Source organism: Mugil cephalus, chromosome 14, assembly GCF_022458985.1.
Source record: "Mugil cephalus isolate CIBA_MC_2020 chromosome 14, CIBA_Mcephalus_1.1, whole genome shotgun sequence".
NCBI classification, from domain to species: Eukaryota; Metazoa; Chordata; class Actinopteri; order Mugiliformes; family Mugilidae; genus Mugil; species Mugil cephalus.
This window is the reverse complement of record NC_061783.1, coordinates 24864336-24885769: the sequence shown is the minus strand read 5'-3', so window position 1 is coordinate 24885769 and position 21434 is coordinate 24864336. Positions and strand designations below refer to the sequence as shown.

At 42.9% G+C, this 21434-nt stretch overlaps 3 protein-coding genes across 3 annotated transcripts; 2 read left to right on the top strand and 1 right to left on the bottom strand.

Moving 5' to 3' along the window:
• The first annotated feature begins 848 nt into the window (after positions 1–848).
• LOC125019759 (E3 ubiquitin-protein ligase RING2-A-like) lies at positions 849–5605 on the top strand. The gene is given in 8 exon segments (XM_047604729.1): positions 849–881; positions 883–942; positions 1307–1467; positions 2925–3149; positions 3231–3566; positions 3713–3802; positions 3804–3924; positions 5308–5605. Coding segments are annotated over 8 exon segments (1158 nt in total). The 5' UTR covers positions 849–863; the 3' UTR covers positions 5455–5605.
• Positions 5606–6512: 907 nt separating this feature from the next.
• rps18 (ribosomal protein S18) lies at positions 6513–8999 on the bottom strand. Its single transcript, XM_047604754.1, has 6 exons — positions 8890–8999; positions 7957–8055; positions 7509–7595; positions 7252–7353; positions 7078–7169; positions 6513–6638 (listed from the first exon to the last, which is right to left on the bottom strand). The coding sequence occupies exons 1-6, from the start codon at positions 8890–8892 to the stop codon at positions 6563–6565; spliced, it is 459 nt and encodes a 152-aa protein (XP_047460710.1). The 5' UTR covers positions 8893–8999; the 3' UTR covers positions 6513–6562.
• A 75-nt stretch (positions 9000–9074) lies between these two features.
• vps52 (VPS52 subunit of GARP complex) lies at positions 9075–21120 on the top strand. The gene is made up of 20 exons (XM_047604716.1): positions 9075–9311; positions 10747–10828; positions 11240–11292; positions 11416–11491; positions 11612–11679; positions 12785–12960; positions 13784–13934; positions 14349–14449; positions 15436–15568; positions 15689–15746; positions 16070–16203; positions 17228–17383; positions 17491–17609; positions 17708–17831; positions 18175–18270; positions 18812–18919; positions 19084–19149; positions 19501–19612; positions 19994–20112; positions 20746–21120. The coding sequence occupies exons 1-20, from the start codon at positions 9216–9218 to the stop codon at positions 20890–20892; spliced, it is 2175 nt and encodes a 724-aa protein (XP_047460672.1). The 5' UTR covers positions 9075–9215; the 3' UTR covers positions 20893–21120.
• The last annotated feature ends 314 nt before the right edge of the window (positions 21121–21434 follow it).

The following is a 21434-nucleotide window of genomic DNA, read 5'->3' as shown; positions in this document are numbered from 1 at the left end:
ACCAAGTGGCCGCTCGGTGTCGCTGCCGCTGCATAGAGATGACTGTTTCCGGGAGAAGAAGAAGAAGAAAAGGAAAGATGGCCGCTGCTAATGCTAACTAGCTAGCTGCTGGGTGTCACAAAATGTTGCGCTCTTCATCTTTTCTTCCATTTTTACATTCCGAGCGAACCTCGGCCACAACTTAAGGCCTCTCTGCCGCCTCTGTAAAGCCTCGTCCGGGGAATAATCGCCGGTGTGAGCCGTCGGGGGGGACGGAGAGAGGAGTTTATTCATCGGGCGGTGTGTGTTTGTGTAGCGGGAGGAGGGTCGCTCTCCTCCGGTCAGCTGTCCGTCACTTACCCGTCAGGTGAGTTCCGACTTTTATCTCCTGTTTTTTAACCTTCGCCGTCTTTCATTGTATGATCCATCATCTGATCATTAACATGTTTACTTCCGAAAAACTCCACGAGAGCAAAACTTTAGGAAACTTCCTTCTAGTTTTGTCTTTGCAGGAAGTTCAAGCATCAGGAATAATTTATTATGTGAGAACAAACCGAAATGTAGTAGTAGTGCAAAATACAATAAAATAAGCACTATAAAAATCTAACTATTGCTGTACAGGTGTGTACATATAAGTAAGTCAGCATCAAACCTTGTGAACAAACAGTGTCAGTCTGAATGTTTTGAGCCCAGTTGAGTTAAATGATTGGATGCATCATCATCTGTGTGTCTGCTTGTGTTCAACCGTAATAAATAACTTTAATGACTTGCGTCCTGGAGTTTCTGGTTTAGTTTTGACTTTAAATCCTGCAGGAGGTCAGAGACTTGACCTCTCTGAGTGTCTCTTTGTCTTGGTCCAGGGAGGATTGAGGGAGGCGGTCGTCATGGCGACTCCTCTAAACAATCCAGACTGCCAATAAGACCTGGGAGCTGAGTCTGTACGAGCTGCACAGGAGCCCCCAGGTAAAAGCTGATCTGAATCCACTCACTTACTCTACTCGGGCCTTCAGATTCCCAGAGGACGAAGCTCCATTCACTCTGCTCCAAACGTTGCATTTCTGTCCTCGTCTCCTGTTCTGTGATTATTCTCCAGGTCGTTCTCAATCTGCCTCCCTTCCTCTTTCCCTGTGGGTTCCATGTCAGCGCCTGTGTTATGATTGATTGATATCTTCTGAGTGAGTTCCCACAGGTCGGCGTTGGAGATCTGATCTGGATCCAGGAGAACGTTATTTAAGAGACCGTCAGCATGAGGGGAATGAAAGGATGAATCTAGACCTCACATTAACATCCACCTGTGTTAAACATGTTGAACTGTCTGTGCGTCCAGGAGGCCATCATGGACGGAACGGAGGTGGCGGTGTCTCCTCGCTCTCTGCACAGCGAGCTGATGTGTCCCATCTGTCTGGACATGCTGAAGAACACCATGACGACCAAAGAGTGTCTTCACCGCTTCTGCTCAGACTGCATCGTCACGGCGCTGCGATCCGGGTGAGTTCAGACCTCAGATCCGTCGCTTTTTTGTCAACTGACGGGATTTAGAACTGAAAAAGAGCAGAGAGAGACTCATCAGAGACGCGTCCAGCTCGAAGACAAACATACGACCTCAGACACTTTGAACTCATCCAAAAATGTTTTGGGAAAATTGACTAGTTGTATTTATTATTAATTTATTTTTGTATTTGACCTAATTTAGTTACATGATAAAAGACGTGCACAGCTATAAGCTTCTAGAAATCATTTGGAGACATAACAGCAGATATACTCAGAATAATTAAAACAAATGATTCATTCCATAATTTGTTTACATGATACACAACTATTTGCTCAATGCCATTATCTTTATTTTTTATTGTGTAGGAGCTCAGGATGCACGATAACTTTTATTTTTAAACCGATACAGATAAAAGATAACTTTCTGCTTCCAAAGGCCGATACCAATACCGATACCGATAACATACCTGAAGATAATAAAAGACTAATGAACAAACAGTTTTGACTCTTAAAATAAAGATAATAATTTATTTTTTTCGTTTCAGATGAAAAACTATTAGCGAGGAAACATTTGCTAAAGATCAGGGTCAAACTAAACTATGTGATATTTCAAATGAACATCAACCATTAAGAGCCTCTAGACCCAATACTTTGCATCAGGTTTAAAAGTAAATAAAGTGAAAAAGTGCATCCACAAAAATAAATAATGCACTGACACAAGTTAGAATCAAACATTTCTATGCTCGTTCTATTTCTCCCTCCACGTGTTTTTTTCTTTAAACATTTATTGCCCTCAGCCAACGTTGTGATGCATTCATGTGGTGGCGTAAATCCCCCTTTCCCAGTTTGTGAGTCGTTTCCCGACCTTTTTATGTTCATGTTTCTATGATTAATGTGTAACATCCGGGGAAATGAGTAAAATACTGTGGATAAGACGCTGATATCACTCGGCTATGACCAAAGTTATGACAGAGTTGACGAGTTGTTTTCCCGACATGAGAGTGATGCATTTTTTCAGGCAGAAGGTTGTTTTTCCGATTATACTGAAGCCACTTGAACGCAGCATCCACTGCAGGCCGTGCAGGTGTCATGTAGGAGAGGAAGCGCCTGATTAAAATTTAACATAGATTATATGTTATCGGGCCGATAAGTCATGATATCGGACTTATCGGAATGATGCCATAAATTCCTGATATCAGGCCCATAATTATCAGGCCAGTATCATGGTCTCCTGGTTTGGTTCAACACAAAATCCTGTTTCTATGTGTTTATGCACATATGACAAATAAATGTCCTGAATCTTGTCCATTCAGAGACGATCTGATCTGATCTGATCTGATCTTTTAATAAAAAGGAAAAATCTTCCTCCTCTGTGACTTCTCCTACTTTAAATGCAGCTGTTCATCACCTGGTTCTGTGCTTTTATTTTAAAGCCGACTCCTCTCTCTCCTCAGGAACAAGGAGTGTCCGACCTGCAGGAAGAAGCTGGTCTCCAGACGTTCTCTGCGCAGGGATTCCAACTTTGACGCTCTGATCTCTAAGATCTACCCGAGCCGCGACGAGTACGAGGCGCACCAGCGGCGAGTCCTCGAACGCCTCAACCGGCTGCACAACAAGGAGGCGCTGAGCTCCAGCATCGAGGAGGGGCTCCGGCAGCAGGCCCGCTACAGGTCCGAGAGGTGGGGGAGGACCAAGGGGGGGGCGGGTTATCGACCTTCTGGCGTCGTCACAGATTAATCTTTGCTGGACTCCTCCTGCAGGAACCAGCGGGTGAAGAAACCCACGCAGGAGAGCGACAACACCACCTTCAGCGGCGGCGAGGACAACGGCGACTCTCGCTCGCACCTGTCCCACGACTCCGCCCCCTCGCACACGCCCCACCCCAGCGCTCAGACGCCGCCGGAGGCCGGGCCGAGCCGGAAACGCCCCCGCGCCTCCGATGACGGCGGCGGTGGCGGCTCGGGGGCCGAGGTGGACAGCGGGAGCCCCACGCCGCCTCCTCTGAGGCGCCACAGGGACGGGCCCGCCTCGGAGATAGAGCTGGTGTTCAGGCCCCACCCACAGCTGGTCCACGCCCACGACTACAACCAGACCAGGTGAGGCCGCCGCTACCAGACACTTAACAAGGACACTTTAACCCTCCCTGGACCAGGAACCGTATGTGGTAACTTAAAGCATGTGGTTTTCATTGAGCCAATCAGAGGAGATCAAGGAAAGGAAATCTGTCATCTTTCTGTTCTAGATACGTGAAGACGACGGCCAACGCCACCGTGGACCATCTGTCCAAATACCTGGCGCTGCGCATCGCCCTGGAGGACAGACGGACGGACGGAGACGCGAGGACAGAGCGGGGGAGGAGGGGGAGGAAGAGGAGAAGACGAGGGGACGACTCTGAGCAACATCAGCGAGAAACAGTACACCATCTACATCATGACGAGAGGAGGACAGTTCTCTGTGAGTTATTCACCCTCCACCTGCTCCCAAACGTCCTCACGTCTGTCCCTGTCCTCCTCCCGCGTCCACTGGATTCAGTCCAGTCTGAGCGAATGTGGAAGAAAACTTTTCTCTTCTTTCAGACGTTGCAGCGTTCAGTGTTTGTCTGTTTGTTTGACCTGAGTGACTCCACTGGTTCTGTTTAGATCATCTCCTGCTAACATCCACACTGCCTGGCTACAGCCGGGTTCTCCTCTTTCTTTCTCCTCTTTCTTTCTCCTCTTTCTTTCTCCTCTTTCTTCTTCTGGGAGTTTTGGCAGCTTTGATTCTAGCCAACAGATATTAAACACCAGACGTACATCTAAGACAAACATAAACTCTTGTAAAACAGTTCAGTATGGAGGGCGTCAGTAGCTGTTTCCTTCCCCGCTAGAAATATGTTTAAAAACCTCTCAAACATCTGAAGCTGAAACATCTCTGCTCTCATGAGGTTTTTCATCCATATCAAAGTTTATCTTTAAGTTCAGTGGAAACGTTTTTCCCTGGAGATGATGCAGGGGTCATGTGATGATAACGTTACTTAGTAACTCGTTACTGTAATCTGACTACTTTTCTCCAGTAACAGTAATCTAACGCGTTACTAAACCAAACCAGTAATCAGATTAAAGTTACTTATCCTAGTTACAACTCTCGTGTAATAACACACACACACACACACACACACACACAGCAACACAAACGTAAACGACAACGATGAGACCGAGAAGTCTCAAAGCCTTTGGAGTAAGAGGAGTACGTTGTAGGGGAGATGCTGCATCCGTATAAAAACATGTTTGTCTGAATGTAACTAGTAAAGTAACTTCTAATCTAATGTAGTTACTTTTAAAATCAAGTAATTAGTAAAGTAACTAAGTTGCTTTTCAAAGGAGTAATCAGATTAGTGTCCTACTAATTTTAAAGGCTCATGAACCCTCTGCAGTCGTTCCATGTTGAACTTTTTCACAATATTCTATTTTTTAAGTCACTTGCTGCGTCTCCATTAAAGTTTTTACCAAAATAAAAGTGATGTTTTTGAAATTTGGATAAAGTCCAGTTGCTCTTTGTTTCCACTGGAAGGTGTTTAGTGAACGAGCTGTAACTCTGTCAAGTCTCGTCACTTTGAAGAAGATGGACGTCAGATGAACTGGTCACACGATTAGTAATGTTTTAACTTTAGATGTTTCAGAGGTTTGTAGTTATGTACTGCAGGTGTTTCCATTCCCAGTTTATGATTGAGATATTTAGGTTTTGTTCATTTCTAGGAGTGAAATGAGAATCATGAAATGACTAAAAGGTATTAAATGTGTGACGTGTCCGATTATTTTAAAAACTCTTCTGTGACGTTTCAACGCCGTTTCCCCTCAGACACTCAACGGTTCTCTGACTCTGGAGCTGGTCAACGAGAAGTTCTGGAAGGTCCGGAAGCCTCTGGAGCTTTACTACGCCCCCACCAAGGACCAGCCGCCCCCCCAGCCCCAGCAGAAGTCTCCAGCCCCACAGACGGAGGCGTGAGGAGCAGCAGGAGGCGGCTCCACGTCAACATTTTTCCCTCTTTCTCCTCATTTCCTGGCATTAAACTGGACTCTGGGGTCTTTCTGCTGCGGCCGCTGGACGTGGAGACAGAGAAGTGGAATCCCTCGTTTCTTTCAGTTTCTGCTGCAGCTTCAGCGTCACCACCTCCAATCGGACTTTGTCTTTCTATACTTATCTTTTTTGTAAATGCATTTAATTAGTTTTTTGCACAAATGACCAAAAAAGAACTTTGCAAAATTGAAAAGTCGACAATTATTTAAAAGATGTTTCCAACGGCTCAACATTTAGCTTCAAGTTGTTTTTTTTTTTATATTTTGATCCGTTTTAAATTTGTTTCCTTCAGGATTTCAGGTCCTCAACAAACCAGCGTTTTACTTCTGATCGTATTTATAATTCTTATAATTCACATGTTGATTTGAGGACAGTCAGAACTCGCTGGTTTCTGATCAGATCTTAAAGTCCGACTGAATCTACGAGTCCGTGTTTAATTTATCTCGACATGACTGAAGCTCTGCTGCTTTTCAGCTCTTAAACCTAAATTGACGCCACGCTTCATTTACGTTTTAAATCTTTTTTTTTTTTACTTTATCTTTGGACGCAGCCAGAACTGATGAAGGACCAGACGTCCGAGACACATTCAGGAGCAATATTAGTAAAAGTGGAGGCGATCAGTTCAGTTTTGTCTGGTAATGATCGTGTGCAGTGACATTTAAACTGAACGGGATCAGTTCGTTTCCTCTTGAAGCCATAAACCTCGGTTACGTCTCGACTCTTCGCTCCACTTCTGTTCTGAAGCACTTTATATTTCCTGCAGCCATACTTCCTCCCACTGTACCTCAGTTTTTATGGAACGTTTGTATATTAATGCAATATTTCCTTTCTTCTGCAATCCTACAATAAACTGTTGAACACAGAGTGGCAGATTTGTTCCAAACAGAGTGTTAATTATGACAATAGATAAGCAGACACCAACGAACGTTTCCATCTAAACCAACAGGAAACTAGATCCTTGATATAAACAGAAGCAGGACAGGGAGTTTTATTTTTATCTGTGGTGTTTTATTGAAACAAAGGGAAGCGGGGCAGTTTACTTCTTCTTGGACACACCGACGGTGCGACCACGGCGGCCGGTGGTCTTGGTGTGCTGACCACGCACACGCAGACTGCAGAGAGAAGAAGAGAAGAAGAAATTAAGACCAAAAAATAAAAATAAAAACCTTCTCACTGTCCCATCCAGAACTAACGCTTCACTTCAGTAAAGTACAAACAGTTCACAGCTTCATCACAGGGGCAGAAAATTAAATCTAAAGTTTAATTTCTGAGGGAAAAACATCTATTAAAGAGAAACGTCCACAACCAAAAGCTTCAAGTTTGGATGATTTGTGTCTCAAATCATTGTTTTCAAGAGATGGAGGATTGAAACTAGTTTCTATACGACGGTGGCTCAGCGCAGACACAGTCCAACGCTGTGGAAGGAACTCAAGCTAACTTGATTCAAGCTTTTATTTCCAGGACAGACTCTCCTGCTTTTACCATCAAAGATGAAGCAGACGCCTCAGATCGTCACTAATTAACTGAGCAGAAACTTGGATCAGTTCTTACCCCCAGAAGTGCCTGAGACCACGATGAGCCCTGATCTTCTTCAGTCTCTCCAGATCTTCTCTCAGCTTGTTGTCCAGACCGTTGGCGAGGACCTGAAACCAGACGGACGTTATCCAGAGCGTTCAGCTTCATGGTCGCGTCAGACAGAGTTAGAAGCTGCCGATCGTGGCCTACCTGGCTGTATTTGCCGTCCTTAACGTCCTTCTGCCTGTTGAGGAACCAGTCTGGGATTTTGTACTGACGAGGGTTCTGCATGATGGTCACCACCCGCTCGACCTGCACACCAACAAGCCCCAGTTCATTCACAGAAAACTAAACGGTCCGATGCGTTAGCAGCTAAACACGGGGCAACGTTTCCTGCTTCAAAAATGGAATTTACTCCAAACAAGGAAAACACATCTTAAAAGTGATCAGCCGGTTCTCCTCCTCACCTCCTCCTCCGTCAGCTCTCCAGCCCTCTTGTTGAGGTCGATGTCGGCCTTCCTCAGGACGACATGGGCGTAACGTCTGCCGACACCCTGAGAGGACACATCACGCAGAGCTTTAGACCGGGCGGCTGCTGCTTTCAACCAGTGAAATTCAAGACTCTTTCAGACTGTTATGGGTTCGATTCAAGACCGACACAAAGTATCAAAAACAAGGAAAATCAGAGAGAGAATTACTTTAAAATAACAAAATGTAGGACATCCCTGGGGTGGGCTCCCCTAATGAGCTCAGACTGCAAATACTAGGATTCAAGACTTGACTAAGGTCATTTGAAGACCTACAACACAAAATATGCTCGTATTTAAGGTGTTTATGACTCCACAGAAACCCTGTTCAAATAAGAGAGAGGAGGGGCATCTTTAGCATCTTTAGCGTCTTCAGAGATGAACCGACCTTGATGGCAGTGATGGCGAAGGCGATCTTCCTCCTACCATCGATGTTCGTGTTCAGAACACGAAGAATGTGCTGGAACTTCTCGGGGATGACCAGAGACTGAAACCACATCATATAAGAACAATAAAGCACAAAATAAATAAGGAGGAAACTTAAGAGGACAAGACTACAGGCAGGTAGAGAAGACGAAGCTGCTTCATCCTAGAATCACTAGTTCACAACAGTAACAGTTTAGAAAACCAAGTGTGTAGACTCAGATATGAAGACAAGCAACTGGCTGCAGAGTAGAGTTGAATAAACTTTCTGATCCAAACCCACATGAGTTTAAAGTCTGGCATCTTCCACTAACAGTTTTGGCTCCAGTTAGCAGAGCTAGGCCAGGCTAAGTAGGCATTAGCTGCACCAAATCCGCCAAAACGACCAAGGTAACGGGCAAAACTTAACTGCATGTCAGTGGGACTTAGGGTTAACCCTAACTGATCCACGTACGGGGGATCTACACCGGAGCAGCGGCTACATCCAGCCTCCGTAGCCCGGAGACCCCAACATGCTAAACCCCCAGCATTGGGAGAGGCTAAAGCTATTAGCTTTCACAGACATTAACCTAATTTTACAAATGACTTTAACCCTGCAGTCCAGTTGTGGTTCTGATTTACACATGAAACTCTAAAAATACAGTTTTAATGATGAGAAGAGTATAAATTAAACTCAACTAGCCTCGCTAAGTGACTACAATCAGTGTGAACAGCTCAGCATTGACAGCAAGTTACATTAATATCAAAATCTACCTCACATACACCAGCAATTCAACATCAGCCCGCTCACATATGTTTTATAATATTTATTTAAAGTTTGAATGTGATAATAAGGGGACAATAACGCAGGATGATTGCAGATTTTAAAAGTATTTCGGGTTCGTAAAAACGGACTCACCATCTTGGAAGTAGGTTCCGTGCGAAGAGGAAGTCCCAGCGGTCTCGCGAGAGTTTGAGCGAAACTGTGAGCGGAAGTTGGTCCACCACTTTCAAACTATTCGACTTGAAATTCAGTCCAAAAATTAAAAGGAAATACTACTAATAAAAATACACTGATATGACAACGTAGTCGTGCAAGATAAATAAAAGTTCGTTTTTATTTGCATTTCTCGCACGATTTATATTGTTTTAACCCGTTTTTCTGTTCATTTAAGTATTATCTTGTCGGGGCAGGAACGTTTGATTTGTGGGACTTTTTCTGACGTTAGCGTTAAATTCGCCGCAATGGCGGAGGGAGCGTCTGCGGCTGTAGGAGCTGGTGCCGATGTAAACACAGCTGGGAAGCGGACAGAAATCGCCATGGCGTATTTACAAGACGAGGTGTGACATTTAATTAATTCTCTTTTAACTTGTGGATCATTACAGTCTCTCTAAGTCTAAAAGACGCGTACATGTTGGTGTTGTTCCCACATCCTGTTTCCCAGGGTTTCTGCCGCGTATAAAATTCCATAATTCTAGTTTAAGGCCTTAAAAAGTCTTAAATACGAGCATATTTTGCCTTGTAGGTCAAGTCTTCATCTGCAGTGTAAGCCCCTCTGGCCCCGGACTGTTACGTTCCTGTTCCCCTCATTTAAAGTGCAATTTAGGTCGTCAGCAAATGAATACATGAATATGGGGAATCTTTTATGATTGTGATAAATTTTGGATGACTTTATAATAAATTGCAGGACTGAAAATAACAGGAGGGTTAAAACAAGATGTGTTTGTTGAAGCATCCGTTTCATATACTACCCTCTTGAGTTATTGATAAAACTAGTGTGTGTTTTATGAAAAACAGCCCAAATGAAATGAATTATTTTCCTTAAAACTAATCGTGGAGGACTGGGGCTGTTTTTCCCTCAAATTAGTCTTGGCTATGACGAAGATTACCTAAAATATTGTGCAGCATCAGATTTAAATGCACTGTCCTCTTGAGTCATTAGTGGACACACAGAGACACACACACACCTTTAAATATTGACAAAGCTCAATAACACAAGCACAAAAACTAATGAATCAACAAACATTTTATACATAGGCCCTGGAACTGGGAAATGATTATAGTGTTGAACACTAAAAATATTTTTTTCTCCTAAATGAACCCTAGTATCACAGAATGAGTGATTGTTATTATTGTGTCATGGCTGAGAGATTAAATAAATGTGCTTATAATGGAAGTCAATGGGACATTTTTAGTTGTAAAGTTTAAATCTGATGCTACAAAAAAAAACTAATGATGCAAACAAGTCAATATTTAAGATAATGTTGGTCACATCCAAGACTGATTTGCAAAAAAGAAACATGCCCCAGACTATAAAACACTAGTTTTATGGAAAATAACTCATTTGTGTTTTTGTTTTTCCTAAAAACAACAGTAAATGTGATGGAACTGGCAATTAAAGGGTTAAAATCCTCAAAATGATTGAACTTTTGTAAAGTGCTGAAGTGGTTTAACAGATTTATGCAGAAAAAATCAGTTTGTTGGACGTGGACTTTTTTGTTCTGTCTGACTCAAGGTGGTCGTTAATTAAACTGACGCCTTAAGGTTAGAACTCTTCAAATAAATGCATCAGAATCTCAAATTCAAGAACCAGGACTCCAGGTTACAGTTGCCATTTTACTGTGGAGCGACTAAAAAACCACAAGTCTGCTACTAAAAGGTTTATTTGTTGATAAAACTACCAACTGATACAGCTTTAACCTGAACTAGTGATCTGAAGCATGTTCCTAATATTTTGGCGTTGCAGTCAGTGAATGTTTGACGTTTGATTTGTAGAAGACTGATGGAGACATCGCTAACCTGAACCTGGGAGAACTGGACCTCACCACCGATGAGTTTATCTTGGATGAAGTGGACAGTAAGGAAACAGTTTTCACTCACCTTTCAGTGTGTTAATGAAAATATACACAACAGGCGCGTGACTTACTGTTTCTCCCGGTCCCACTGTACGACAGAAAGGTTCTGCATTAAAATGAGCCAACATTTAATATTTGTGAGCTGCAAAACTAGGTCCTCTTGAATATGCAGACGCTAAAAAAACGACTTTTATTACTGTATCAAAGCTGCTCCTCTAAAGTGAAGCTGATGCATATAAGTAAAAAAATAAAAAAGACGAACAAACATCGTGGGCAGATGTTGGAGATGTAGACTTGCAGTGATGTTCAAATGTGCTGCAGAAACCTTTAGTGCAATAGTTATATACAGATATAAATAATGTTATTTTATAGTTATAGACGTCATTAAATGTCTCCTTTGTTTCCTCCTGCAGTTCATATTCAGGCCAATCTGGAAGATGATCTCGTGAAGGAGGCGCTGAAAACGGTGAGAGTTCATTATTTTTACTGATTCTCTCTTGTAGCAGCAGCAGCATCAGTTGTTGTTGTAGTTGTTGCTTTTCTTCTTCTTTGTTTCCTCGTAGTCTCATTCTCCTCCTTGTGTTTCCAGGGAGTCGACCTCCGTCAGTACTCCAAACAGGTGGAGGCGGAGCTGCAGAGGATCGAGCAGGCCTCCATCAAAGACTGTATCCTTCACCGTGTCTCCAGCGGCTGGAAAGATGCTGATGATTATTTGTGATTGACATTAATCTGACTAAAGGCACTAAAGATGTTCAGTTCAGTTTTCCTGACCCCTGATCTTCCAGACATTAAGGAGAGTCAGAACATCGCTCTCCTACACAACCAGATCACCGCCTGTGACTCCATACTGGAGGTAACGCATCCCACAATGCACTGCAGCGTTCATAAAGACCCGTTTTATGAGAGAGACGAGGCCGAGACGTCGGCATTAAAGCGGCTGCAGTCCATCCTCAAAACACTTGAAAACACGGATTTAAATTCTCCAGCTCTCACAGATCAGACGTAGGGTCAGATACGAGGCTGGAATAAAAGTTCAGCTCAGAATCAATGAACTATTTTTATTTCCACATTTCAAACATGTAAAAAAATATGTAACCATTGGTTCACACAAAAGAAAGAAATAATGATTATAAAACAAAAAGAATTCTTTCATCCTGATGTGATGACTCACATTCAGATCTTTGCAGACGCTCAGAAAACTAGATAATTAGAATTATTCATCATTTAATTGTTTGTATGGCACCAGGATAATGTTCTTCAAAAAAACAAAAGCTCAATTAAAAGTCAAAGCAGAAAAGGTGGAGACCACAGTGTCTTTTTATTCAGAGATTTAAACATTCTTCTCAAAGTTAAGGCTAAAGGTGGTTAATAAATCTGGATTTTCCTCCAGTTTTATATCAGATTAAACTCTGAATGATGCAGAGAAACGTCTGATCCTCAGTCTGATGACGTCCTCAATGCAGGACACTTGTCTTATGTCTTTCTTTTCTTACACATACAGATATAAGCACGTCACCTACAGCAGCACAACATCAAACAAAGATGCACACACAAAAAAAGAAAAAACACAAATAAGAAAATATTAAAGATCCCCTCAAAATTTAAACCTTTCAGAAACAGCGTCCCATCAAAACAACAAGACAAACATGTACGATCATGTCTAGTTCTGTATGATCCCGCTCTGCTGCAGAGGAAACTCTCTCCCATTTAAATGCAGTCACATCATGTTTTTAAAGAATCTGGTCTGGGCTTTTAGCAAAAATGTTTTACCCAACAAAATAACTGTCTTTATTATCTGGGGGCAGTTCTTGTACAAATCCACCACTTTAATGTTTAAAGAAGTATTTAAGGATGTAGGACAGATGTTTCTCTGTTTCCTCAAACCTTTCTGCAACAATGAGTAAAGTCCAGCTCAGTTGTAGACGGGGCTTTAATCGTGTCCGCGGCGTCTCCCCCAGCGTATGGAGGGCATGCTGAGCGGGTTCCAGAGCGACCTGTCCTCCATCAGCAGTGAGATCCAGACGCTGCAGCAGCAGTCGGTCAGCATGAACGTGCGCCTGAAGAACCGGCAGGCCGTGCGCAGCCACCTCAGCCAGCTGGTGGACGAGCTGGTGGTGCCCGGAGCCATGATCTCGTGAGTCTGCCGGCGGCTTCCTCCTCTCTCGGCCCTGTCGGACGATGAGTCGGCTCTGTTCACGTCTACTGACGACACAGAATGAGTGGAAGCTTTATTTTAAACATGTAATACACAAAAAACAAAACAAGAAAACAACATGTGAACATTTTGTTTTTACTCAACGTGTTTGAAAAGGAGCAGGAGGAAGCCTTACCCCCTCTGCATTTAACATTCAACCCATTTAACATTTAACCCATTTAACATTTAATCCATTTAACATTTACAGACGTAGAAACAAAGTAAACAACATGAAACATGACAGTTTGAGAGGACGTTCAAAAAATGTCTTACGCTGTTATCGGCTGTTGATTAAATAGCTTTTTATTTATTTTCATGCAGGGGTTCAGTATATTATTACACTATTATATTATGTCATGTGTATACGTAGATACGCATACATTTAAGGTATGTGAGTGCAGGTATATGTGTGTAGATTGTGTAGTACATGTAGACATCATATCATACATTAAACGTATATTATATTGTTCTATATGTATATGTTATTGTTTCATTGATTCTTTTATTTTTTCTTCTTTTTAATTATGTTCAAATAACTAAAAGTCAAACATGCTGAGTAAGCTAGTACACGCTAAAATAAATACTACAGAGGTAGTAAAGTGTAGAGATATTTAAACTCACGCAGGTACGAGGATGTCTGCTGACAGACTTCTCTTCTGTGCAGCTGATTAAAACTAAGCTAAATGTTGGATTTAACGTAATCTGCTGATGTGAGATATGAACTGATAAACTAGCTTCACTAAGGCGCCGTGTCGTCTCCCAGGACCATCCTGGACAGTCCCGTGACGGAGCAGGAGTTTCTGGAGCAGCTGCATGAACTCAACTCTAAGATCAACTTCGCCAAAGAGCTGAGCTTCAGAGAGACGCTGGCCTGCTCCGACATCCAGGACATCGTCGACCGCCTCAAACTCAAGGTGACCGCTCTGATTTTAGCAGCAAAAAAGAATAAAGTTTGATCCTAAGACGTTGTTAAAAAGGCTTTAAAATGATGTTTATTTATTTAAATGTGTAGGAAAAAAAAAAAACATCTGCAAACTGTGGCGTTAAGTGGTTTATTATTATTTCTCTAATGAAGAGATGAACAACTTAGTTCACTATTTAGATCAGACATTTGTTTTGTTTTTTAACCGATTTAATCAATTATTATTTCTTCTTCTGTGCAGAAAGATGCAGCAAAGTTTTATTTTAATATGCTCTGCTCGTTAACAAATAATTAAAAGATCTTTATGATTTTTATTGTATTTAATCTTTTATTTTTGCTCTTATTTGGTGTTTATTACTGTATATTTCCAGCCTGTTGGATGAATAAAGGACTGTCTTTATTTTAGGCCGTTTCAAAGATCCGAGAGTTCATTCTGCAGAAGATCTACTCGTTCAGGAAACCCATGACCAACTACCAGATCCCTCAGAACACGCTGCTGAAATACAGGTGCTCCTCTACTCTACTCCTGGTTCATCTGTCTGGAGCCATATCGTAGTTTACGTTAGAAAAACAGCACACCACCAAAAAGTCAGACTAGAACCTTCACCTGGGTCAGAACTTTCTCCAGGACCCAGTTCAGATCGAGTCCTTTTTCTGTTTCAGGGTTTATCCATCATCCCGCTGTCTTACTCTGTTGTTTGAGTGGCAGCAGGTAGATGGAACAGGTTAATTATCCACCTTCTGCCCTCTAGTGGACAACGCTGGCATAGACGAAGCAAGAGACTAATTATTTGCAGTCGTGACGGAGAAACCGAAGCTTTGTGAAACACTGAATCAGTCTGAAGCAAATGTGTTGAAGTGGTTCAGTGTGTGAAGCATTTGATACAGTTAAATGTGGCGACATCTGCTGGATAAAAGTATATGTAGCATTCACAGGAAACAGCGCAAAGGGTCGTGTGTTTGACAATAAAGGATCTACAGTATGGGCATTTTAAAATGCTTCATTTCTATTCTTTCAATAAAGTAATGATGTGCTTGTGTGGTTGTGCCTTCATATAATACTGTAAGTTTTAGATATATGCTTTTGGGTAATACAGAATGACAGAAGTGAAATGCTTTTTCAACTATGGACTTTGTAAATCGATGATGTCTGCAAAACTCCTCTCAAAAATCTACAACATTTTCAGGAATTGTGTCTATTTCTATGCATTGTGGGATTAGCCCCGCCCTGAATTTAGTACGCAGATACACGTGTGACGTAATGAAGCTTCATTTCGCTTCATTTGAGGAGTCACGTGATTTTTCGCTCTATGAGTCGAGGCATCGAACCCTCTTGTCGCAATACTTCTGCTTTGAAAGCTCGGCACTGTGTCGAGCGTCTGCTTCGAACCTAACATCTCTAATTTGCAGTAAATAAATGATTAATTTTCTGACTGATTAAGTGAAATCCTGCAGCACTGGTTTAAATGACCTCTGTCCTTCTGTCCCGACAGGTTCTTCTACCAGTTCCTTCTGGCCAATGAGAGGACGGTCGCCAAGGAGATCAGAGACGAGTACGTGGACACCATGAGCAAGATCTACTACAGCTACTTCAAGTCGTACAGCGGCCGCCTGCTCAAGGTTCAGGTCAGTCTGGGCCTGGGTCAGTCTGGACCTGGGTCAGTCTGGACCTGGGTCAGTCTTGGCTTTTCTTGGTTGGTTTAAACTTCAGAAGAACTGACCCTATGACCCTCTGTCCTGCTGCAGTACGAGGAGGTGGCAGATAAAGACGACCTGATGGGAGTGGAGGACACGGCCAAGAAAGATATCCTTTAAAGTCAGGCATGGAAACCATGGCAACACCATAAGACTGGTTTAATAGACGGATGTGAGTCCTCATAGAAAGAGATGGAAGGAGGTAAGGAATGAGAGAGAGGGTGGAAGGAAGGGAAGGAATGAAGCAGAGAGTAGAAGGGAAGAGGAAAGAAAGTGAGCTATGTAGAAAGATAAAGGGAGGAAGAACTCATCCTCCTCCTCTCAGGCTCCGCCTCCTGGGCCGAACCTTAAACCAGGTGTGGCTCCTCAGGTGTCACCACCACCATCATCATCATCATCCTTAGGCTCCGCCTCCTTGACTCTGGGCCTCAGGTTTCTTCTCCAAACCGTCTCTGAAGAGCAGGAACACCATCTTCACGCTGGGCCAGAGGGGGGCCATCCTGAGTCCTGCTGAGCTGGAGGGGCCCATCCTGGTCCCCCACACGGCTCAGAGGGGGGACAGCAGGGTGAGACGACACAAAAAACATTTCATTTAAGACTAGAATAAACTCTATCATCTGATGGAGTCGGACAGTTTCTAGATCTGAAGAGACTTGACTTTACTGATCCCTCTGGGACGTCTCCGTCCCAGAAATTATATTTCCAGCAGCTGTGTACGAAAGAAATAAGAAAGAGAATCAAGTAGACAATGTACAATATACGGCAGACGGAAGATGAAAAGCTGGAAAGAAGGAGGGAAGGAGAGAGAGGAAAAAAGGATGGAACATTGGAAGGAAGGGATGAGGGAATAATAGGAAGCAAAGAGTGGGAGAAAGGGAGGAAAAATGGATGCAAAGTGAAAGAAAGTGAGGTGAAGTTGTCAAATTCTTGAAACTTTCAGGTTTATCCAGATGTTTGTCCACATGTTTAACCAGATGTTTGTCCAGAAGTTTGTCCACATGTTTGTCCAGATGTTTGTTCACATGTTTGTCCAGATGTTTGTCCACATGTTAAACCATATATTTGTCCGCATGTTTGTCCGCATGTTTGTCCGCATGTTTGTCCAGATGTTTTTCCAGATGTTTAACCAGATGTTTGTCCACATGTTAAACCATATATTTGTCCGCATGTTTGTCCAGATGTTTGTCCGCATGTTTGTCCGCATGTTTGTCCAGATGTTTTTCCAGATGTTTAACCAGATGTTTGTCCACATGTTAAACCATATATTTGTCCGCATGTTTGTCCAGATGTTTGTCCAGATGTTTAACCAGATGTGTGTCCGCATGTTTAACCATATGTTTGTCCACATGTTTGTCCACATGTTAAACCATATATTTGTCCGCATGTTTGTCCAGATGTTTGTCCGCATGTTTGTCCGCATGTTTGTCCAGATGTTTGTCCAGATGTTTAACCAGATGTGTGTCCGCATGTTTAACCATATGTTTGTCCACATGTTAAACCATATATTTGTCCAGATGTTTGTCCAGATGTTTGTCCAGATGTTTAAGCAGCCCCGTCGGTGGTTGTGTTGTGCTTGTGTCTCTCCTGCAGTATCCCTATGAGACTCTGTTCCGCAGCCAACACTACGCGCTGCTGGACAACGGCTGCAGAGAGTACCTCTTCCTGACCGACTTCTTCATGGTGGCCGGAAACTCGGCCCTCGACCTCTTCAACAGCATCATGGGGAAAACCCTCAGCATGATCCTGGTAGGCCTCCTCCCACTTAAAACCACACAGAGACGAGCTCGTTAGCAGGTCTTGGTTGTGGTCGACCCCACCGTGTCCTAGCCTCTCGTTTGTGTCTCTTCCTGTAGAAGAGCATGTCCACCTACGTGTCCGACTGCTACGACAGCATCGCAGTGTTCCTGTGCATCCACATCATCCTGAGGTTCAGAGCCATCACGGCCAAGAGGAACATCCCCGCCCTGGACAAGTCAGTGTGTCAGGGAGAGATGGAGGAGCCTGAAGTGAACATCCGAGTGTAGAGATGTAGATGTTTGTGAGTGTTTCCTGATCTCCTCGTGTGTTCAGGTACTGGGACGCCGTGCTGGAGCTGCTGTGGCCCAGGTTTGAACTGATCCTGGAGATGAACATTCACAGCATCAGAAACACAGACCCTCAGAAGCTGGGAGTTCTGGACACCAGGCCACACTACGTACGTCTACACACTCACATTATTGTTAAACTACACTGTGCGGCCAAATGGACAGTAGGCACTAGGCATGATGGGGGCATCACTTCACCTGCCTCTCTTCTTCCCCTGATCCCCCCATCACTCTGGACCAGGTCCAGTCTGGACTCCTTAGACCTCATGACCTTCCTCCATCTCTCCAGAGTCTTAGTGCTCTTAAGTAACTTGTTGAAGATAATCACCATGAACTAATGATCCACCAGGAGGCTCTGGACTATGAGCTCAGTTACATCCAGGTGGAGGAGACTGTTTTTTTTTGGCCAGGCTGTGTATTACAGAAGCTGAGCAGCTCTTGGTTTGATTCCAGATCACCCGTCGATACGCCGAGTTCTCGTCGGCCATCGTCAGCATCAACCAGACGTTCCCCAACGAGAGAACCAACACTCTGCTGGGACAGCTGCAGGTAGCGGACTAAATAATTACTCTAAAACCAACACGGAACAAGATGTTTAGTTCTTTTATTTTAGAGAAGGAAGGAAGGCTGGGATGGAAATAAAGACGCTGCTCATAATAATCAACCTCATCCTCCTTTTCTCAGTCACTTCATCATTTATTAGTTTGTTAACGAGGTCAGAGTGGAACATGATGCATGGAACTAGTTTTAGTCAGGAGACACATGTTCATTATTCCAAACTGAATTATGCCTGTACAGCTCCTCACTCTGAGGGAGTAGAACCCAGATTATTTATTTTATGTGCAATAATTCATGTTCACCTCATCTCTTAGGAACACTGGTTTCATTCACTTATACTTGTACATATATATATCTATATATTTCCTATATTTTTTACATTTGCTTACTTATCCCTATTGTCTCCTACTTATTCTGATTGCTCTTTGTAACACTGTTAAACTTTGGGCTGGAGCTGCTGTAACAAAAAGTAATTTTCTCCTGGGATCAATAAAGTAATTCTGATTCGGATTTTTATTTATTTTCTTTTAAGGTTGAGGTTGAAAACTTTGTTCTGAAGATGGCGGCAGAGTTTCCCTCCAGAAGAGACCAGCTCATCTTCCTCATCAACAACTACGACATGATGCTCAGCGTCCTCATGGTGGGTGGTCAACTCTTAATTCTGTCTGACTGGTTCTGTCTGACTGGTTCTCTCTGACGGGTTCTGTCTGACGGGTTCTGTCTGACTGGTTCTGTCTGACTGGTTCTCTCTGACTGGTTCTGTCTGACTGGTTCTCTGTGGTTGGTTCTCTGTGGTCTGAGCAGGAGAGGGCGGCCGACGACAGTAAAGAGGTGGAAGGTTTCCAGCAGCTGCTGTTGGCCAGGACTCAGGTAAAGATCATCTGAATAATTAAAAAAATAAATAAATAAATAAAAACAGTATTTTATTCATGTGTTTATTCAGACAGTTTTTCTTGGAGTGAAACAGTTTTTTTCTAAAATTGTTTATTTTTTAATTTATTGACACTTTGATTTAATTGTAATAATCTTTGTTTCACTTTGTCAGTATTATTTTTGGAAATATTTTCCCTAAAATTGTTAAAATATATATATTATAGAATATTCACTATATTTATTCTATTAAATATCTGTGTATAGATCACATTCCAGTGATTATTATTAGAGTTTTTAGTCCTTTCAGAAATAAAGCTTTAACCCGTTGGCTGCGTCTTGTTCCTCCAGGAGTTCATCGAGGAGATTCTGTCTCCTCCGTTCGGAGGAATGATCGCCTTCGTGAAGGAGGCCGAGGCTCTGATGGAGAAAGGGCAGCTGGAGCGACTGAAGAATGAAGAAGGTGATGGAAGTGTATTGATTGATTGGTATTTATGTCGTGGTGAAGCAGCTCTGGATTAAAGCCTGTGAAGAAGAAGAGTTGAGATGCAGTCTGAACTGATTTGTTGATTAGTCTTTTTCATAGTTTCTTCTGTAAAGTTGATGAGATTTATTAGAGCTCCAGGAAATCCACATCCTCCTCCACATCCTCACCTCAGTGTTTAGAAAGTCTCTCTGCTTCTTTCTGGTAGAATCTCTGTTTTCAGAGAACTTTTCAATTCCTCTTTTTAACCACAAACTGATTCACTTTCACACAGTTTACTTTGTCATCCTCTCTCTTCTTCACGGTCTGCACTTCTTTATATTCACACACGTTTATCCGTATGTGTTTGTTTGTGTGCAGCTCGTATCACTCAGCTGGTTCGGGGCTTTTCTGCTACGTGGAAGCAGTCGGTGGAGTCGATGAGTCAGGACGTCATGAGGTCCTTCACCAACTTCAAGAACGGGACCAGCATCATCCAGGTGAGTGGAGGCGTGGAGGCGTGGAGGGGCCGCCTACTCAGCCATCACGTAAATAAATAGCAGCTGATGTCATCCTTTCATGTATGAAACCTGGAAGAGACGTAAAGGAGGCACCAGAGATTATTAGATTCAGATAGAAGAAGTTTTCTCGGACAGGACTCTGGAACTACATTACTTCATTTTCACCTACAAAAACTTCTTCTTTTCTATGAATCTACTAACCAGTTGTTTCTCCTTTACTCCTCGTACTGGTTTCACATATTAATGAATCAGAGTTAAATTTGTGGGGGGGTCTCACTGAAATGTGAGCTGAGTCGATCTGGGTGAGCACAGCGCGCTCCACTGGTCAAAGTAAATCATTACACCAGCAGGTGCTTCTGTCGTTGTCACACTTTTTTCTATCAGCGCAACATTTCAACATTACGATGGAACTGGATAAATCTGTGACGGATAATCGGTCGGTCACTACTGTCTTCGTTTTATTTTAGAGGTTAGATGCCGTGGTCGAGTGGTTGTTAGACAGGTTGAATATTGAGTGCAGGTTTTCGGTTGAGTTCCCTTCCTCCCGGTCCTGAGAGGAGAGCGTTAACGTCGGAGGACTTGACCTCATGTCCTCCCGTCCTGTCCCTGCAGGGCGCCCTGACCCAGCTCATCCAGTACTACCACGGCTTCCACAAGGTCCTGAACCAGCCCACCTTCCGCAGCCTGGCCGTCCGCTCGGAGCTCATCAACCTGCACCACCTCATGGTGGAAGTCAAGAAGCACAAGCCCAACTTCTAACGGGGGAGAAACCACACGATCCTCCACGTCTGCACACGTCTACGACCAGACTGACGTCCTCTGGTTTCTCTCTGAATCTAAATGACCTTCATTCCTGAGACACTGAAGAGACTTTTATTTGCTGTTTGAAGCTCATCTGTGTGACTTTTAATTCCAGCTGTTTGTTTGTGTGATGAAGTTTAACGCCTTCTTGAAATAAAAACGTTCCTGTGTATTTGGTTAAAGCAACGGAGGAAGAACACGTCTTTATTTGGACAGATGAAGAGTTTCTTTAAAGGTCTTTCAATGTCATCGTGTTACTTTAATTTATGTGAACCAACAGTTTAACTGGAAATAGAAATAATACACAGGCTGTATTTGCTTCTTTTCATGTCTCGGTTTTATTATAATTTAATGTGTGTATGAACAGGTAGAAAAATTAAGAACCTAAATGGAATTAAATAACAGTTAAAGGACGGAAAAGACTGATTTCTACCAAAAATCAAGATAAATCTCAGTAAATCTCTGACTAAAACAGTAAAAATCTAACGAGCGTCTTATTT

Bases quoted from the DNA above. Each gene is read 5' to 3' on its own strand.
- vps52 (XM_047604716.1), top strand. From the start codon at position 9,216: ATGGCGGAGGGAGCGTCTGCGGCTGTAGGAGCTGGTGCCGATGTAAAC. The intron at 12,961-13,783 runs GTGAGTCTGCCG...GTCGTCTCCCAG, and splicing joins GTGCCCGGAGCCATGATCTC to GACCATCCTGGACAGTCCCG. The intron at 15,747-16,069 runs ATATCCTTTAAA...TCTGGGCCTCAG, and splicing joins GGAGGACACGGCCAAGAAAG to GTTTCTTCTCCAAACCGTCT.
- rps18 (XM_047604754.1), bottom strand. The intron at 7,354-7,508 runs GTGAGGAGGAGA...GTTGGTGTGCAG, and splicing joins GAGAGCTGACGGAGGAGGAG to GTCGAGCGGGTGGTGACCAT. The intron at 6,639-7,077 runs GTAAGAACTGAT...TTCTCTCTGCAG, and splicing joins GGTCTCAGGCACTTCTGGGG to TCTGCGTGTGCGTGGTCAGC.